At 42.2% G+C, this 20,037-nt stretch overlaps 1 protein-coding gene across 6 annotated transcripts in view; it reads right to left on the bottom strand.

The window, feature by feature from the left end:
* The window catches only part of LOC111873238 (A disintegrin and metalloproteinase with thrombospondin motifs 16), a 512,595-nt gene that overhangs the window by 180,474 nt on the left and 312,084 nt on the right, over positions 1 to 20,037 (bottom strand). For all 6 annotated transcript variants that reach the window (XM_033755019.1, XM_023867781.2, XM_023867782.2 and 3 more), the window contains exon 2: positions 12,837 to 12,972. In XM_033755019.1, the coding sequence (XP_033610910.1) occupies positions 12,837 to 12,923 (87 nt within the window). In that variant the 5' untranslated portion in view covers positions 12,924 to 12,972. The remainder of the gene's footprint in view (positions 1 to 12,836; positions 12,973 to 20,037) is intronic.

The following is a 20,037-nucleotide window of genomic DNA, read 5'->3' as shown; positions in this document are numbered from 1 at the left end:
ACTCACACACACACACACACACACACACATATATATTTACCACTGCTTTACGAAATGTAAAGCGATTTTGAAGATGAAATACGCAGATGGAGGGACGGACTGGAATTATGCCTCAGTTTTATGCAGGAATTCGTCTTGCGAAGAGCGTACGAGTATATGGAAACAGCAGCAATTTCTGTATCCTGTTTATTTTGGAGATGGGGGGGCGACTTACGCGTACTCCGCACTTCAGCTTACTTCTGTATGAAACTGAATCAGTAAATTTTGATGTTCTGGATTGTGATAACGTGTAGCTTCGTATATAGGTGCCAGTGTTTCGGAGTAATATGATGTCTCCATCTTCAGGATTGACTTGTATATAGTGAGAAATGGGTCACGTTATGTGGGGTGTACCTAAAGGGTGTGGGCAAACTTTGGACACGAATTCCACAAGAAAAATGTACTTATAAACATGTGTTCGGAAATATTTAATTTGTGAATTATAGTTGAAAGAATACGTGTAGACGCCAGAAGTAGTAGAGCGTTAAACTATGCACAGGGACTGTTGGTGATTGTTTGTCAGGCCCGCATGTTTTGTCACATCAGCTTACAGGCAGCCACTTCTGAGATTTCCGCTTACACGATCTGCCAGAGCTACTGGAATGTGTACCTCTGGCAGTCAGAGCACGAATGTGGCGCATGCGCGATGGTGCTCCGGCACATTTTAGCCGCACTGTGTGAGATGTTCTAAGTAACATCTATCATGACGGATGGATGAGTAGGGCTCACTGTGTGGCCTCATCCTCTAGAGCAGGCATGGCAAACTCAACTTGTACAGAGGGCCACCTCAGCCCTATAAATATGTAATAGTCCAGGGCCACACTTCAAAATAGAAATATACATTAGATTTTGAAGTGCGGCCCTGGACTATTACATTTTTATTTATATAGATTTAGGAATAATTTCAATATAATTACGAGTACCTAAAGTCACATATCTTACAGTTTTAAAAAGCAAGAGAATGCCATTTTTGACAAGTATCAAACAACTTTTCAATATGTAAAAAGAGAGATTACACAAGAAATTATGTTAGAAATAGCAAAACATTGAATTTCCTGCAGCCTACTAATTCATGTCTGCGTAAGACTTCTCGTCGTCTGGTCTGCTGGAAAATTGTCTTTACAAAAAATATTTCTACTAAACTTTTAATATTGATTTTCATATCAATTAGCTCTAAAAGTTGAGGGGCCGCACTTTGTGGCTATGGGGGCCGCATGTTTGACACGGCTGCTCTAGAGTTTTACCTGTGGGGACACCTAAAAGCCCTTGTGTATGAAGCGCCTGCTGGCAGTCAAGACGCACTTCACCAGCGCACTGCGCATGCCTGTCAAACTATCCGCAGCTACCCTGGCATCTCTGAACGGATGCGTCGGTCCATGATGAGACGTGTCGAGGCGTGCAGTGGATCCCATGGAGGATATTCTGAACACTTATAAATGCACTCTTTCAGCTGTAACTCACAAATTAAAAGTTTCCGGACGCATGTTAATATGAACATTTTTCTTCTTTTGGTGTGTGTAACTCGTGCCAAAGCTTGTCCTCACCTTTCAGTTTTATCCTATATATATATAGTTTGCAAGAAAGGTTGCCACTTTTCTCGGCAAGTGTGTTAGAGGAAATGGGACGCAGGACGTGCCGAAAGGCACGCTGAGAGGGAGAGCAACCCTTTGCGAGGCCACAGTTTCACTTCTCCCATGGGACAGAGAGCAATATAGTCCGTAGAACTGTTGAACCAACGTCTCATATTCCTACCCTCTCTCTCCTATAAACAGGATAAAATCAATGTTAATTATCGTTATGAGCTGTCTGGAATGAAATTGACACAACCGTTTTGTCGCAACGTGATCCCTTCAGAGTTGGCAGCTTCGTCATGATTAAAGCGATTGTTTGTATTGACATAATAACAGATAAAAGGAATTATATGGCTCCATTGTGTTTTTAAGTATGTAATGAAATATAAATCTTACATTGACATAAATAGATAGTTACTATATCAACAGGTGTTATGGCTGTCATTGGTAATTCCAAGGACGCTCTGTCAAAATAAAGAGCAGTGTGCAGGAAACTGAATTACTGAAAACTGAACTGGCTAATGAAGTACACAAAATATATCCTTGCAGCCTCGTAATTTCTTCTGTGTTTATTTATCTCTTTTCTCTCTGAATCTCAACATATTCTTAGGTTTGAGAAACTTGGCATGAATGGCATGCCATTGTTTCGAAGGCTGTTTTATTCCCTAACTTATGTAACAATATGGCGTCGTGCGAACTTCTCTTCTGTAGACCGAGATTGTTGTCACTTTATGCAATTTCTCTAAAATTTGTGTGTAGATAAGTCTTCAAGAAAATACACGTATACAACTTCTGTCATAGACCGATCAGAACTACAGTTAACTTTCCATTAAATAGTACTTATTATAGGAAAACATGACACGGGAATCAGAAAAGCTATACAGACATCAAAAATAAAAATGTAAAGTTGAGGTAATGCCCCTGTGCTTAACTAATTAAGCACTACTCCATGAATACATGTGGGGGAATGGATGTATAGACTCACGTTTTCTTGACCTCAGCACTGGTTGAATGTGAGCGGTCAGCTTCACGACTCGGCCGCTTCACCCACGGGGAAAGAGCCCCCTTGTCCCACTATAGGATGCTGTGTGGCCCCCGGAGCCGGTCTGGACGACGTGCAGAAGAGAAAATTCTCGATTATACTGGGACTCGAACTCCGATCCCTCGGTCGTCCAGCCCGTAGGCAGTCGGTATACCTACTGCACTATCTAGATCTCACAGTGATGATAAATATATCTCCGAATTAAAGTTGGCAAAATTGCATCTCGGAAACTAATTGTCACACACGTATCCGGTTTACGTCATCGGAAAGGAAAACTCCGAACGTTTGTTTTCATAACCGCCTTACGCGCATGCGCCACTACATTCCTGCCACCATGTTATGGATCATCTGGACAGAGAGATGGTTGGGAGGTAGATCGGTAGAAGTAAACCAATCGCTTGTCCTCCTAGGTCTCCAGATTTAACCACATTTGATTTTTCTTTTGGGGTCATGTAAAGAACATTGTCTACCAGGCTAAGAGCAACGATCTTCAACAAATGAAAGCCCGCATAAGGAACGCTGTGGCTATGCTAATTCCAAACATGCTACAAGCAACGTGGAACGAGGTCGAATAGCGCCTGGATATTTCTCGTGCCATCAAGGGAGCCCACATTGAAATTCATTGAGAAGGTTATGTACTCGGCACGGCGGCCACTGATTGGCCTATTGCAGCCTGCCCCAAGCAATTATGATGATGGAGAATTTGGTGGAATGAATATTGGCTGGGGAAACCGAAGTACTCGGAAAAAATCCACCCCAGCGCCACTTTGTCCACCACAAATCCCACTTGACCAGACCCGGGATCGAACCCGGGCCGCCGCGGTGGGAAGCCAGTGACTAACTGCTTGAGCTGTGGCGCGGCCTAAGATACGGACGGTACTTGCAAATGTGCCGATCGAGACAGACGAAGGAAGGCAGTGAGTCTTACTGAATGCTTAAAGCGAACTGCAGCCGTTCACTGGTTTAAAGTTATCTTGTTGCGAAATGTCAGAAGGAGCCTCAGTCTTGGGTTCGCAGCCGACAAGGGGTGGTCCTTAAGTTTGAGGGCTGGAAGCGGAACTGAAACCACCAGTGATAAAAAAGAACTAAATATTTAAGAAACGTCACAAGGGGCCTCGGATTTTCGCTGATTCTTTAGCATGCTCTGAGTAACGGGAAAGTAAGGTGAAATTTGAAAATTGGATTGTACAGGGTTTTTATAATTTAAGGGAACATTTCAGCAGAAGAATCTCGCGGTACAAATGTTCAGGCTGGATAAAATGCGGAGAACTTCTTGACAGCTAAGGGATCTCCTCAGTAAGTACTCGCTTCATTAAGTTGGCTTTTTGTTGCTCCGTTGTTGGATAAAAGTATTAAAGTAGGGTGTGATTGACAAGCAAGTCTGTGAGAACCGTGTCCATAAGCACAATCGAAACATGTCTGACTGCATTAGGGAGATAGTACTTCAAACACCACCCGGAAACAGCTGTTACCTTTGCTTCAAACTATGACAGTTTCTTATCAGATTATGTTCAACACTAGGTAACCTCGGCAGTCGTAAAATAAGAGTAAGCAGTAAGATTTTCACTGCAGTCCCTGTCTCGGACCGATACAATTACGAAGTGAATTTTTAACAAAATAGTGATTGTAAATAATATAGTCACGGCAGCCAGAGACTGTATATCAGCGATAAATACATCCGCCGCTCTTACGGTGAATAGATTGAAGAAATTTAAATAATAAAGAAGAAATGAAAAACAACTATTAATTTTATTCAGTGAAGTATGAAATTTATAGCAAATGATGTACTGTTTAGTGTAATAATGTCAAAGTAAATGTAAAGTTGCCCTGTGCTTAGTTAATAAAGCACTACCCCATGAAAACGTATGGGAGAGTGATTGTGTAGATTCGCATTTTCTTGACCTCGACACTAGTTGGAAGTGAGTAGTTAGCTTCACGCCCCGGCCGATTTATTCCCGGGGAAAGAGCAGTCGGTACCCATTGGACAAGAGACTGGGTGGGCCCCAGAGCTGGTCTGGACGACGTGGAGAGAAAATTCTTGACCCTACCAGGACTCGAACTCCGACCCTTGGATCGTCCAGCACGTAGCCAGTCACTATGCCGACTGCACTATTCCGGCTCCCGTAAATGTCGAAGACATATAAAAATTACAATTATTGAAGGGAGTGCCCGAATCCTGTTGTATAATCCTGGATATGGCCGGAAAAATTATGTTTGCTATTAATATAATTTTTTTATTTCGTATTTTCAGTTGACACAGGAATCTATGAAAATATACAAATGACCTATTTACACTGAAGTCGTGTATCTATGGCACAGCATGTTTCGACCCCTAATGGATCATCATCAGGTGATATTTCACGTTAAGTGCTGTGTTTATGAGAAAAATGGATCAATATTTTAAGGTTATTTTGTTTTTGATATTGCTTTGTTACAAGATCTTCAGAGTCAAAGTGTATATCAAATAATAAAATAAAGCTTGTAACATAAAAATGAAAACCAAATTAGGGGTATATGTGAGCAAGTTATTTTGTTATAAATCTTCAAATTTTAATTAGAATTAATTAATAGAATTACCATTTTAATATTAAAATCATATCTAAAATGAGGGATATGTTGAGCAAATTATTCTTGAGGTCTTGTGTTGTAGTTATACTTGCGGGATACAGAGTGGTGGCCCTGGATCTTGTTGTCGTGACGTATTTTCTTGATGTCTGTAGTGCTCCGCCTGGATTGTGGTGTAGTCTGGATGCTGGATTAGTGTTTGCTATTGAAGTATCCGCTGCGGGAAGACGATCTGTACGTATACGTGTAGCTGCTATAGCTATTTTCACTGGCTCTACAGCCCCTTTGGTCCCTGGCCTTTTTTTATTTATTAATTAAAGACTGGGTAACCCAGAACTTAAATACAATTAAAACTAGTTAGATAACTAACGATTATTTTTTTATTCTAAACCTAATATACTACGTAAATTGAAACTAAGTCACTTCCACTGAATTACTTAGTACTTTAACATTTAACTAGTTCGAACGGTTTCTTCCGTTTGAGTCGTCTAATGATATTGTTCACGTTGAGAAGTCTGCACGCTTCAATGTTGACATGGTCTTGGAGTCTCTTTTCATGAGAGGTCGCGGACTTAGCGATGATATCCGTAACCGTCTCGATCCCAAGGTCACGATGAAGGTCACTGTTACGAACGTACCATGGTGCGTTGACAATACACTTTAGCACTTTGTTCTGATAGTGCTGAATCACTTGAATATTGGATTCACTGGCGCAGCCCCAGAGCTGGATACCATAACTCCAAACTGGACGTAGAATTTGTTTGTATAGTGTAAGTTTATTGTGGACTGATAGCTCAGAATTGCGTCCAAGCAACCAATATATTTTTCTTTATATGCTCTTTCCACCATAACTTGGCGTCTAAAGTTATTCCAAGATATCTCGCTGTGTTGGCGTATGGAACTTGAGTGCCATGGATGAAGATTGATTGTTGTGCAATCCTCTTGTTTGTAGAGTCAATGTGTACTGAATTGGATTCGTTGAGTTTAATTTGCCATATTTTGTCCAGAGGGCGACTTTGTTTACAGCTAATTGTAGATTTCTAGTTGAGCTTTCAGCAGTCTCTCCTACTGCCATGACTGCTGTATCATCTGCAAACGTGGCTATAGTACTGTTCGATGTACAAGGTGCGGCAGCATAATTTGCTTATTTGAAGTGTCAATAAAACAGAAAATGTTATAGGTATCGTTGTAATTATTTTTCTCCATATGCTACAACATTGGACATTTTACGTTTACTCTGTTTTAAAAATTGTATCCAACAAGTGGCGCCCCCCCATTGGCGATACACTGATTTGCCTGAATTCTGAAGTGTCGGTCGACTCTTTCCAGCATAGCGATGGGTATGTTGACTATGGCTTGACGAATATTCTCCTCCAGTTGAGCAGGGGTCCTTGGACGATCGGTGTACACGAGGGATTTCAGATGCTCCCATAAGAAATAGTCATAAGGGGCTATATCGGGTGAGCGCGCCGGCCACTGAAGATCGCCCCTCAAAGAAATCAGGCGCCCGGGGGAGTGTTCCCGCAAAACACGCGTTGCAATTCGCGCCATGTGTGCCGTGGCTCCATCCTGCTCAAACCACACATCCCCAACATCCATTTCGTCAAGACTTGGCAAAAAAAATTCTTCGATCATTTTCACATAGCTAACAGAATTTACTGTAACTGCAACCTCATTCTCTTCAAAAAAGTAGGGACCAATAATCCCTACTCTCGTCAGTGCACACCAAACAGTTACACGTTCACAATGAAGGGGCCTCTCATGAAGTTCTCGGGGATTGTTATCACTCCAGTAGCGTATGTTTCACTTGTTCACGCATCCAGAAATATGGAAATGAGCCTTGTCACTGACGGTTAGAAAATTAAGCCTCTACGGCAAACGCCCATGTTCCTTCGTCCAACGCATTCTCGTTATTAAAGTGGAAGGAAGAAGAAACTTCCCGACCCAGCCGTTCGAACGATACCAAACGCAAACTATAAGGGCGACACCTCGCTTCCTGGCACCAAATTCAAATCAGCAAATTATGCTGCCGCACCCTGTAGTTGGCACAACATTAATACATAGGACTGGCCCCAGTACACTTCCCTGTGGGACACCAACCTTGAGTTGAACTTTCAACAGTCTCTCCTACTGCCATGACTGCTGTATCATCTGCATACGTGGCTATAGCACTGTTCGATGTAGTTAGCACATCATCAATACATAGGACTGGCCCCAATACACTTCCCTGTGGGACACCAACCTTGAGTTGAACTTTCAACAGTCTCTCCTACTGCCATGACTGCTGTATCATCTGCATACGTGGCTATAGCACTGTTCGATGTAGTTAGCACATCATCAATACATAGGACTGGCCCCAATACACTTCCCTGTGGGACAGCAGCCTTGATTATCTTCAGTCCTGAGTACGAGTCTTCGTGTCTTGGCCTCTAATTTTCCGTTTCATGATCGTTTTACAGACTGTAAGACTCCTTGGACGAGTGATCAGCTCGTCACAAGGCCTCTACCTAAACACAGGACAACACAAACACAGAATAAACACATACACATACCAAACATCCATGCGTTGTGTGGGATTCGAACCCACGATCCCGGCTTCCGAGCGTGCGAAGACAGTACATGCCTTAGACCGCTCGGCTACCGTGACCGGCATAGCTGCTATATACCTCGTACTATATTGCTGCAAAATATACATTAATTTCGTGAACAATTCGTGCTCAGAGAGTAGTAATGCAATGACTTTATACTAACGCGTGTTTTTCTTTCACGTCAAACGTCAATAAAAATCCTTCAGACCTGTACGGTATGAACACGAACTACTGCTGCGCATGCGTGTGAACCTAAACATTGCTGAGTGTTGTAACTTAGAAACGGTTCCTTCATTTTAGATTATTACAGCTCGTGTACTTTCTCTGCTTGTTTCTCGTAATAAAACATTTGTTTGCTCGCCAGACAAGAACTTCGTGTACTTATTTAAGAAAGTACAGGTATATGATCAAGCTTATTCATCTGGACTGTGTACCGTGAGGCCAGAAGTTATCAGGGAAGGTGCACACAAACACGTACTAATTAACTATCTCATTCGCTCCATGGGGCAGAATTCTTCCTGAGAAGTTAATATTTACTCAGTCAATAAAGAACTACTCAGCATTTTACGAATCCGTATTCTAAAGAAGAAGCCACTCAGCCGAATGAATCCAGTACATGATCTCCCATCCCATTTCCCTAAAACCATTTCATTATCATCTTCCGATCCATGGCTGGCTTTGTCATGAGTTGCTATTCTTCGGACTCGTCAACCCAGAGTTGTATGCAGTTTTCTCCTGCTCCACGAATGCTACATGCACCCTTCATCTTATCCTTCTTGATCTGATCGTCGTGATTATACAGGCTCTAGTTGACGGTAGAAGTTGTGAGGCACACACGGACGCAGAACGCACTGAAATTATAAGCCTATTTCTTTAGGTCAAATATTGTAACGTGGATGGGCAGAGCGTTGCTAGGTAACTGACCGTTAAAACACCTCACGACCGAATACATTCAAGGCAACAATAGAAGTAGGGCGTTTTCTGTTCGGTCGGCGCCGTGACCGTTTTTATGTAATGTTCGGTAAATACGTTTCAGCAGTAGGGACTGTGTTCTCTGCGTGGTCGGTGAGAAGTCTATATAACGATAGTTCTAGACAGAAAAGTGGTGAGTCCAGAAGGGTTCAGCAGCCGAAGTACAAGGACGAGAATGGAGCATGAATTGTGAAGCTTGATTGAGAGCGAATTGGAACCAGAAATACTGAAGAACATAAGAGGTCGGCCTGTGAAGATTTAGCGTGTGCAACAGTGCAGTGGCATTGGGAGTGCGTGATTTAGGGAGAGTGTTATAGTTCCATGTTATAACCCCGTGAAAACTATTGCAGATAGGCTGAAGAGATCAGTGTGTAGTACTTGTAAATTGCGTACATCAGTAACAGTGCTATAATTAATTGTAGTTACGACCTGTAGGTTGATAATAAAACCAATTGCCAACCCAAACCGCGTCTCAGTCGCCTAAACACGTTACAGTATATCAAGCTGCAACCAATGATAGTGGAACAGTCCAAGGAAAAGAAAATAAACAGCGAAATATAGGGACATACGAATACACGTAGACGGAGAGTAATTTTATTGCGAACTATCGACATTCCTTCTCTATCAAACAAGCATGCTCAGTAGAAACGAGCCTCCCTAATATAAACCTATAATCGTGTGTTAGAAAATACACGGAAATCGCCAGCATTAACCTACTAAACCTACATGGCGTAAATTGAAGGATCACGTGTCGCTTTTGACACGAACGTTTCGTGACGCAGCCTCAGGGTTAGTTTTCAGTTTTCAGCATTAGACACGAGGAAAATATACCGATACGTGTAAATACAGTTCTGTACGTTGAGAGTCCGGTCTTCTGGATATGCTGTTCGGTGTGAGTGCGACGTTTCGGAGGAACATATCGCCTTCATCTTCAGGGTCGAAAATTAAGCCCAGTAAGAAACCGGCAAAAGTATACAGCAAGTTGAACTAGTTTTCCACCCTGAATATGAAGGCGATATATTGCTCCGAAACATAGTAGTTCCTTCGAACTACACGGGATTATAACCAAGAAGACCATACGCGTCATAGTCGCATCAGTAAAAAGCTCAAATCCAATACATCTGACCGTTGCTTAAAGAGATGTTGAAAGTGTACTCAGAATTCAGATTTCGTGTGGGCTTTTTGTTCTCTTGTTCACTTGCTTTCGTGTGTTAAACTATCTCTAGTGTTTACGTGAAACACCAAATACGGGCATGCCTCACAGTATGAACGTCACCGTAATATATAATTCGAAGGATCGCGAGAAGAATACTGCAGAGCAACAAATTCGAAATTAAAAAGCGTAACACTTAAAAAAGGCCACATGAGTATTCTTTCAGGTCCAATGTGCAGCAGGTGACTTGCCTCCAGAAAAATAGTTTCACTCAACGTTTCAAGGAAACAAAAATATGTGCAGAATATGATGTTCTCATAACGGTAACTAATAAGAGCGATATTTTTTTTTCGGATGTGCCACTGTATAGTAGGGTATACTGTCACAACGTCCCGAGGTGTGCGACATCCTGGAGCAGGCAGCACACCACCACATCCTTCGTTTTTAAGTTTGAGGCTTCATCTGTGACCCAGCACTTAGCCTATTACGGAGTAAGGACGTTGTTTTACTCGCATATCAAAGAAGTGACATTTAAGCAGCCGAGCTAAGTTTTTGTTCAGTATTTGGCAACAATAGGCGATATGACGTGTGTTAGATGAAGTGGCTACGTGATTTAGCAATTTCTCATTAAACATGCTTCAAGACTGTTTTTTGATTGCCTCAAGCGCTCTTATTGACACGGTGTATTGTTTGCTTAAAAAATAACTAGAAGGAAAGAAATCTGTTTTTATCTTCCGGAAAGAATGGAAAGCCCGATAAACACGTATCTGGTGTTGAGGCTTCCAGAAATAAAACGCCAACATCTTCAATAAGAAGTCCAGTTTCTCTGATAAGTAGAAAACAGAAATATTTACGTGGAAACTATGTTTATACGTGTACAGTATATTACGAGGTTGCTTTTTCTAGTCAGGTGAAACTAGTTTTCTAACGATACAAACGCCAGTTCTCAAATATTAAGCGCGGTGTCCCCGAAACTGAAGATAACCTTGAAGCACCCAAATGCATTAGAGCAATGTGACGAGAGGAGTATCAGACATTCGGAAAGTTACTTGCTCCATTGTTTCCAGGCACGGTGGATACGTCCGAATATTTGTGTAAAGTCAGAATGCTGGCGTTTGTGTTTTACAGAATCGGTTCCATTATATAATTTGTCAGATATCACACATGAATAACTAAAAATGCTTCATTGCCATAGACATTTTGAATAAGCCAGCCCCTCCACTCTGGATGTTCTGCTCGCCTGTCAAATTTTACTTAAGTCCAATCAAGGACCGTGCCATAGCTCAGGCGGTTACTCGCTGGCTTCCCACCGCGGCGGCCAGGGTTGGAACCCAGGTCAGGTCACGTGGGATTTGTGGTAGACAAAGTGACACTTGGACAGGCTTTCTCCCAGTACTTTGATTTCCTCTGCAAATTCTCATTCCACCTACTGCTCATCATTCGTCATCATATATTATCCGGGGCTGGTATAATAGGTCAATTGTGGCCGAAATACCAAGTGGACTCAGTCTCACTCCAAGTCAAGAAACTAAAAAAATATATAAGTGACGTTGCTAAAACGACAGCCCGCATACTCTGGCCAGGATTAGTTCCTACGCGGAAGTAGTCCGCCGACAGACTCCTTATTCTATTCTGTTAACCCGTTCTTAAGGTCAATAATGACCAAACTGTAAACGTCCTGTAGGTAATATCGCCATTGCAAATCTCTGCTTTAACCCTGTAGAGCCTGATCAGGTAAATTACTGCTGGCGCTTGCCGTTACATTTGATCTTGGTTACGGGTCCCGTCGGGAAACGTGGCCACATTTTTGTTTCCAAGACTTCTACGTGTTTTGAAATGGGGCCTCGTCTTCGACAAGAGGATGGGGCCTGACTACTACTGGTGACTCCCCTTCTACTAGGGGTGAGATCATAAAGACAGAATTTCTTCTAAATATTATTTAACAATACAATTCGTATCTCACGGTAAACACATTACGTCTTCTTTACGAAGATCTACCGATTAATGCTGTGTAGAGAAACACACGTTGTTTGTTGCGAGAACACAGGAGTATATTCTGCAGGTAGAATGCAGAGGTTTAGTATGTTAAACTGTAATATTTGTGCTTTAAAGGACTAAAGGCAATGTCTGTAAGCAACGTACGGGTTTTTTTTATTGCTAGTGGGGTGGGACTAAGTCCCTTGTACTGCGGCCACTTCTGGTCCATTGTACCAGCCCCAGATGATAGGTGAGGGTGATTGTGCAGCAATTGGAGGAATGAAGATTGACAGGGGAAACCGAAGTACTCGGAGAAAACCTGCCCCAGCGCCACTTTGTCCATAATAAATCCCACTTGACCAGACCCGGATCGAAACCGGGCCGCCGCGATGGGATGCCAGCTACTAACGGCTTGAGCTATGGCGCGGCCAACGTAAGGGTTAGTTCTATATGAGTTCACGTCATAGACCTACAGACTTCAGTCCCGGAAGGAGGTGGGCTTCACACTTAGGCCGTTATGCGTCACATGAAAGATAGTGAAAGGTCTATCATCTGCATAGGACGCCGCAGCAAGCCCAGGAGGACAAATGATGCAAAATAGGTACCTTATTCTAGTATCGCCATGAAAGTTGAACCAAAGACCGCCAGAACGGTCACCTCAAAGTGTGTTCGAAAATATTCGTAAGGTTCAGTGGCTGAAATCTTGTCCCGAAAACTTGTTACCATAACTGGGAGTCTTCTTTGTTTCAGTGAGCTCCTGAAGAGATATTCTCCGATAGTGCTTTTTTACAGGTCTACAGCCTTTGCTGTCACATCCTGCATATGCTGAAATTCTGCGCTATATAATCTACGCCAAAGCTGACATATGGCGGCTGTAGTAAATGGGTTAATTTAGTTCATGCAGTATCTCTGACCGAGTTAACACTCACCGTACTTGAGGCGCTGAGAACTGTGCCCATGCGCAGAAGCAGCAGCAAGATGGACGCGAACAGCCCGCACACTGCCATAGCCGCCATGTCTTGCTCCGGAGACAGAGGTCAGTCAGGTGGTGCCGCGAGGAAATCTCTGCAAACAAGACACAACGATTTCAGAAGACTAACTCTAGTTTTCTGGGTAGTGACACCAAGCAATGTTGTGGTCAGATACTGACGTTTCAAAGATCGTGTTGCCTGTACTCTCAGGATTCGACACTTTAACTCTCCAACCCTTCAATCCTGAAGATGGAGACAAAATGCTCCTCCGAAACGTTGATATTCTCTGACAAAATTGTACTGTGTCACAATTCAGAAGTCAACATTCTTAACCGTCAGTTTTGTTGATTTATGGGCTTCCAGCTGGTTAGTCTGCAGTCTTGTCAATCGGGAGGCAAAACAGTGTCAGCCAGACATTCAGTCCGGTCCGCGGTGAAGTCATCAATAATACGGCACGTCTATACGCTTTTTGCTTACTTCCCTCTCCTCAAACAAAAGAACAACTTACGATATCGTACCACAGTGCCCATGTTTCTCTCATTTATAAACTTTTTGAACTGAATGTTTTTCTGGAAATTGGTATGAACATCAAACCACTGAAGACCACCGTAACCAACTCAGCACTTTCTAATTTTCTGCATTTAATAATATTGATATCGCTGCCCTGCTGGTTTGTGAGGCTGGAACCACAGTACCGTCAATCAATGTCTTTTGTTTCCTATTTGAAAGGTTCCGGGTTCATATCTCGGTCTCCCTAAGAAAACTTCGTGAAATTAAGTTAAATTAGGTCACTATGGCTTCATTCCACTGTACGTGTATATTTAATTCTCTTACATGATAGCTAAAGGCCAAAACAGTGGAACGAGAAAAGACATCCACTGCTTGACAACGGTCGGTAAACACGTATCCACGGCAACCAAAACACTCTCCTGCGTCAACAATACCTGGGTCATCATTTGGGAAGAGCCCGCTTAACACGTTACTCAGCAATATAAACTTTATTGGAAGTGGTGTTTCCAGGCGGTCCCCGCCGAAGTCGTATAAAAAGGACACGAGCGATTCCCCATAACGATGTGACCTACGCTATATGTGCGATAGGGACACTTGACAAAGGCGAAGCGTGTTCATAAGAGACAAGGCCATTCTCTCTGAAGAGAGAATGTTACGTAAGGACTATGGACAAAAGTGTCTAATTGCAAAAGAATTCTCTGGTCGTGGGTCTCAAGCGGGTTGGCGCCAAGATGAACTAATTGGCCGTAAACCGCCAGTCGTACAGTAACTATGACTCTCAGCTGGACTCTGAAATAAGACTGAGTGTGCTGACGAGGACCTGCAGTAATTTACTCCACAAGCTGACAGTCAGTATTCAGTCGTAAGATGAGTAGGAAGTCGTAAGTCGGATTCGGCGGTAACCACTCGAGAGTCTTGAGTAGCATCGTCAGAAGCCGCCACCAGGCAGCGACTATTGAAGACATAAAAACTTGGTGTTTGCAGTGATGTCGTGTAGAGCATATACGTTAGCTAAAGTCTTATAATTATTTTTGTTCATGAGTTGTAAGCCTTCAAAATGTTAAATTGTCAATCCAGACCCCATGTCTAGTTACTAATACGTGAGAATTAATGGTTCACTAACTATCCTATAGTTGATGTTTTAAAAATCTGAGCTAATGAAAGCGTCGTTGAATAAATTAAGACTAAAAATGCGAACTTTTTAAATAATATGTGATAACTGAACTTTATAAATTATGCAGGTTTTATTCCTGTCATTTTTTTTTCATGTCTAATAACATCTTGGTGGAAGTATTAGTAATATGTTATACTGAAACAAAATCATGGAGAAAGCAAATATGATAAGACAAAGGTGAATCTGGCCCTGTGCTGGCTGTGGGAGACGCGGAGGTAAGACTGCGCGAACTCAGTCATTTTAGTCCGCAAACGAACTATACCGACCGAGCGACCGCCGCTTGTCGGTTAAGTTTAGTGCCAACTTTTGCGGATAGAGGGTGTCGCGCCGTGAGCGCAAAGAATCCCCACGGCCGTCAATTTCGGTTTTCTAGACCGGAGTCGCTATTTCCTTGAAATATCTCCTCAATTATCATCACGAGTGTGTACCCCGTTCCAGACTCACTACTTGTCAGAAAAATCTGATGGCGGTTCCTCTGCGCGTACTAGACGTCGGAATGAATGAAGAAGTCACTTTTGGATTCCGTTAAACTTACACGCCATATCCGCTGGTTAGATGGAACCCAAGCCCCATGTTCTCGGTGTCTCGTCTCCCATTACACTTGTGTAACCACAGGTTGCGGAGAGGCACGGCAGCAGGCCATGTTCTGTATTATTAACAAATGAAGAGCATAAAAGTAAACATACATTAAGTATTGCATGTGTCTGCTGCTTCAGGTTTCCGGAAATGAAACTAAGAACTCGAGGCACACCCCCTGCAGAGCTCCTGCCATTGAAGAACCTGGAGGTACGAAACTTCACAGTACTGAGGGAATAAAATTGCTTACTTATTATCCAAGGTTTGAAGCTTTCACGGCCAATGTATGTACTGAAAACTTCTTGGGCGATCAGACGTGTCAATATTCCGTCCGAAACCAAAGTTTTTCGGAGATGTGCATGTTGATCATCAGGACCGATGTTAAAATGCATGTAGGTCCTGAAGATGGGGAAGGAAGAAATCTTCGAAATTTTTATTTATGATGTAATATTGACATGGTTGATCGCCCGAGGTTTTACTATACTTAATCATAATCAGTGTTTTATTCTTTTGTCTCTGTCTGGCTGTATTCGTTTTGTTTCCTTCATTGTTTATGATCATTTTATAATTGGCCTTTTGACTGCTGAGTAAGCACGTAAATAAAAATAATAATCGAACTATTATGTAAAATACAAATTATTGTTATTCCTGTTCACAAAAGTAAATGTGGCGAAAATATACTTGAATATGACATCACGCGTATTCTCCATTATTTACAGTTGTGACGATATTTAATGATCGTTTTATGCACTGGTCGGTTGCAAGCAACGGAATGATATTGAATAGAACATTTTTCGCGCTAAAAGAAGCGGGTGTGGTCACTTAGCAACTAAACAAGAGGCAGGGAAACAAAGAAAACCGGCGAGAGGGTAGGATTTTGAGTGTCATATTCGCAGAACCTCTCTTTAGTGCGCGTACTAACTAGGCACATTTGCCTGGCAACGAGGATGTTTCTATATGGGAACATATATACGGTCTATATGGTCTCTCTGTCAGACTTAAGCAAAGCTGGAGCATTTTTGGACCCAAACAAATGGTTTTGCTCTCCCAAATGATTCGATTCGAATTACTCGTAATTATTACAGTGTTCAACAAGAGGACGAGGCCAACTGTAGGAAAACACTGTAGAGAAGACGAGATACAAAAGAAATGGACCTACTGAGAATATACGTAGTAGAAATCAATAGTCTGAAGTAACGGAGAAAAATGGCCGCGCCATACCTCAAGCGGTTAGTCGCTGGCTTCTCACCGCGGCGGCCCGGGTTCGATCCCGGGTCTGGTCAAGTGAGATTTTTGGTGGACAAAGTGGCGCTGGGGCAGGTTTTTTCCGAGTACTTCGGTTTCCCCTTCCAATCTTCATTCCTCCAATTGCTCCACAATCACCCTCACCTATCATCTGGGGCTGGTACAATAGGCCAGAAGTGGCCGCAGTACAAGGGACTTAGTCCCACCTCACTAGCAATAAAAAACGGAGAATTATGAAACAAGTAATTAGTCATTAAATGAGTAAATACTCATATATCAAGGATCGGAATATAATCGTTTGATGTCAACGTTCTTGCAGAATGCATTGGCAGCAGAAACAAATCTAGCTGAGTAGTGTTATATATATATATATATATATAGTATATTAAGTATTGGTCTTTGATTAACTTCCTAAATTTCCGTGGAATAACAGTACTCAAGATGAACAAGCAACAGATTTTGCTTTTAAAAACTTCTATGTGAAAATTCCGTCGCCTGGAATGGAGTAATGAAAAATTCGGTCTAGCAAGATGGCTTTGTATTTTTAGTTATGTAAGTGATAATCTGCTACAGCGCAAAGCCGCAACGTCTCCTTGAATTCTTTACAGGCTATTTCCTCAATTTCATGTATTCCAGACGACCCACGTACTCTGGTCTGGACACCAACTCGGCTCTGTAGCCCGCATAACCGAAAGCTATCAAGAATGTAGAAGTAGGAAGTAAAAGTAAAGTAAAGCTATCCCTGTAACAGCCCGTGAAGGCCCATAGGGTTGTGAGACGTTGAGGGTCCCACACTATCTAGACAGTCGCTCAAAGATGGAGGTAAGGTTGTCAGCCTTACGCGCTTTACTTACCGGGAAAATTAATTAATTAGTTCCTGGTACTCATTTCTGTTAGAGACTGAGTTGACCCCAGGGCCATACTGAGGCCGGAAGGATTAGGTCAAATGAAAAAATCCAATGACCTCATCGGGACTTGAACCAGCGACCTTAGAAGACTAGACATAATATGTCCAGCAAAACCCAATATTTCTAAACGTTCCGAGGTACAGTATATAGTCAGTGTTGTGGTTAAAGGCAACCTGAGATTTAGTAATGTGTCACAAGATTAAGTCCTCTTCGATTTAAGAGGAAATGATACAAAAATAATAATTCAATCCAATTCTTTGTCTGCTTACGTGTTTATTTAATAGCACAAAGAAAAATTTTGAAATAAGCACAGGCAAAGAAGGAAACAGACGCAAACAAAGACAAAAGTAAAAACAAGGAACACGTCCTTTAGACGACAATAAACATTTAATAAATACCACCGCGGCAACCATTACGTGTTGAGAAAAATATGTATACCTACATTGATATCAAGAATAGTTAATATTTCAATAAGTATGAAATAATTTAATTCAGTTTTCTATTTATTTACGTACTTATTCGTCAGTTTAAAAGCAAATTATATATTAAGCACGAGTAAAAAACAAACAAACAAAACACATACACACAAAAAAAAGACGAAGCCAGGCAACGTATATCATTAAATAATAATTATCCAATTAGTGCAATCACAACAACTGTGATGCGGTGGGAACAAATGTATCTCGTATATATATATATATCCTCAGTATAACTAATGTTTTGCCGGTCACAGTAGCCGCGCGTTCTAAGGAATGAACAGTCTTCACTCGCTTGGACGCTGGGATCTTGGGTTTGAATCCCACTCAAGGCACGGATGTTTGGTGTGTGTATGCGTTTATTCTGTGCTTGTACTTCCTGTGCGTAGGCAGCGGTCTTGTGACGAGCTGACTACTCGTCCAAGGAGTCCTGCCGTCTGTGTAAAATGATTACTGAACTGAATAAAAGGCCAGGGTCCCAAGTGGGTTTGAAGAGCCATTGAGAAAGTAACTAATATTTAAAATTAATAATTAAGAAATATGAAATATAAAACATGATTAAGGAAACAGTCTTGGTTCCAAATATGTCAAAGTCCCTATAAACAATATTAGCAGCTGAAGCACATCTAACAGGACAGTCTTTGCTGGGAGAGCAGATACTCTAAAAAGGAAATTCTCTGATTTACAGAGCAGGAACGCGAAGACCACTAGTTTCCGAAAGAGGACAGAAACTAGATCCAAGGTGAACTTGAACAATGAACAGTGCATCAAGGCAATACCTCTTCTTAAATAATGATGATGATAGTAACTTTACGAATATTTTTAAATATATCTCACAGATCTCCTTTATGTTTCGGGCACTACCGAGGTCGGAGGAATATTATAGGTATTTAATACAGAGTTCTGAATTCTAACCCGCAATAGATATTAGGGAATTATTCATAAATTTAAGCCATTTTTCACTGCAGAATATAAAACAGTAACATGAAGACTGTATGAATATACCATTGGGTAGGTACCTGCATATACACAATATATTGTCACGTGTTTGGATGACAAAGACGTGGGTCTGTGTTAGTAATTGGACTGATTAATAACCTACAGGTCGTAACTACAAATAATTATTATACTCTTGCTGATTTACACAATTTGCAATCACTCCACACTAGTGTTCTCAGTGTGTTTCCACTAGTCTTCACTGTCCGCTTCCTGGCAACGGATTTTAACAGAGGAACAATAAGAGTCTCACTAAATTCCACACTTCCAATCCCACTGTGCTACAGCAAACATAAAACCTTTAGTTCACAAGATAACTCTTCTTCGGATACGAACTTCCCGTGGCTGTCTCCTACCGAGCACTCAGAACTCAGAACTAGTTCCAATTCGCTCACTCGAGTGCTCCGCCGCTACTGTTTCTTTCTATGATCACTCAAGAGTTCTGTCAGTCACTTACATAGCCGAGGGACCCATACTGACCAACAGCAAACACATATCACGTGACCCCTACACACTGTTGCCGCGTGACGTCACCGCACGCGCGCGCGCGCGCACACACACACACACACAAACAAACACATAAGCTAACGGAAGCTCAGGAAACACACATCCCGTGACGGCCACCTACTGTTCCTCTGTGACCTCACCGCTCCTGCGCCAACTTGTACTACTGTTGCGTGAGCGTGTAGTGTTTACAGAGATGTTGCCTGGCAACACGTTGATCAAATACACCGCAATATATTGTCAAGTATTGGTGGTGTGACTATAGGCGGGGTATTGATTGGTGAATGGATTTATTGACCACTTATACATACCACTCTGAACTACAAGTAATTGAGAGTTATAGCTGATATCCACACTTTAAAAATCACGGCACCATAAAGCTTCTCCAGCTTGCAGTGTCTTCACTAGTCGTTGCTTGGTAACAGCTCTCAACAAAGGAGATACTTCAGCTTCTTTGTTGAGGTCGTTATTGTCCGGGGAATATCTCACAACTGAACTGTCAACTTAAAATAGCGCCACCTCTTCTCAGGCTCCCTTGCAGAACTGAACTAACAACTGACTGGGTCGCCCAATTGTCTTCAACATAATTCCTCGCCAAGGACCATGCAGAAAGCAGAGCCCCTCCAATATTGTACAGGCATGTTTACCGTGCCGTTGCATAGCAACGCTCTCTGAGTGGACCACATAGAAGCACAGTTCTTTTATTGTTGCGCTCATGTCGGTTGCCGCGGGAACGTGTTTACCGAGCTCTTACCCAGAAACGGGTTGTA

This window comes from Cryptotermes secundus, unplaced genomic scaffold (genome assembly GCF_002891405.2).
Source record: "Cryptotermes secundus unplaced genomic scaffold, Csec_1.0 scaffold21, whole genome shotgun sequence".
Classification (NCBI taxonomy): domain Eukaryota; kingdom Metazoa; phylum Arthropoda; class Insecta; order Blattodea; family Kalotermitidae; genus Cryptotermes; species Cryptotermes secundus.
Note: the sequence above shows the minus strand (reverse complement) of the source record. Positions and strands in the feature narration are given on the sequence as shown.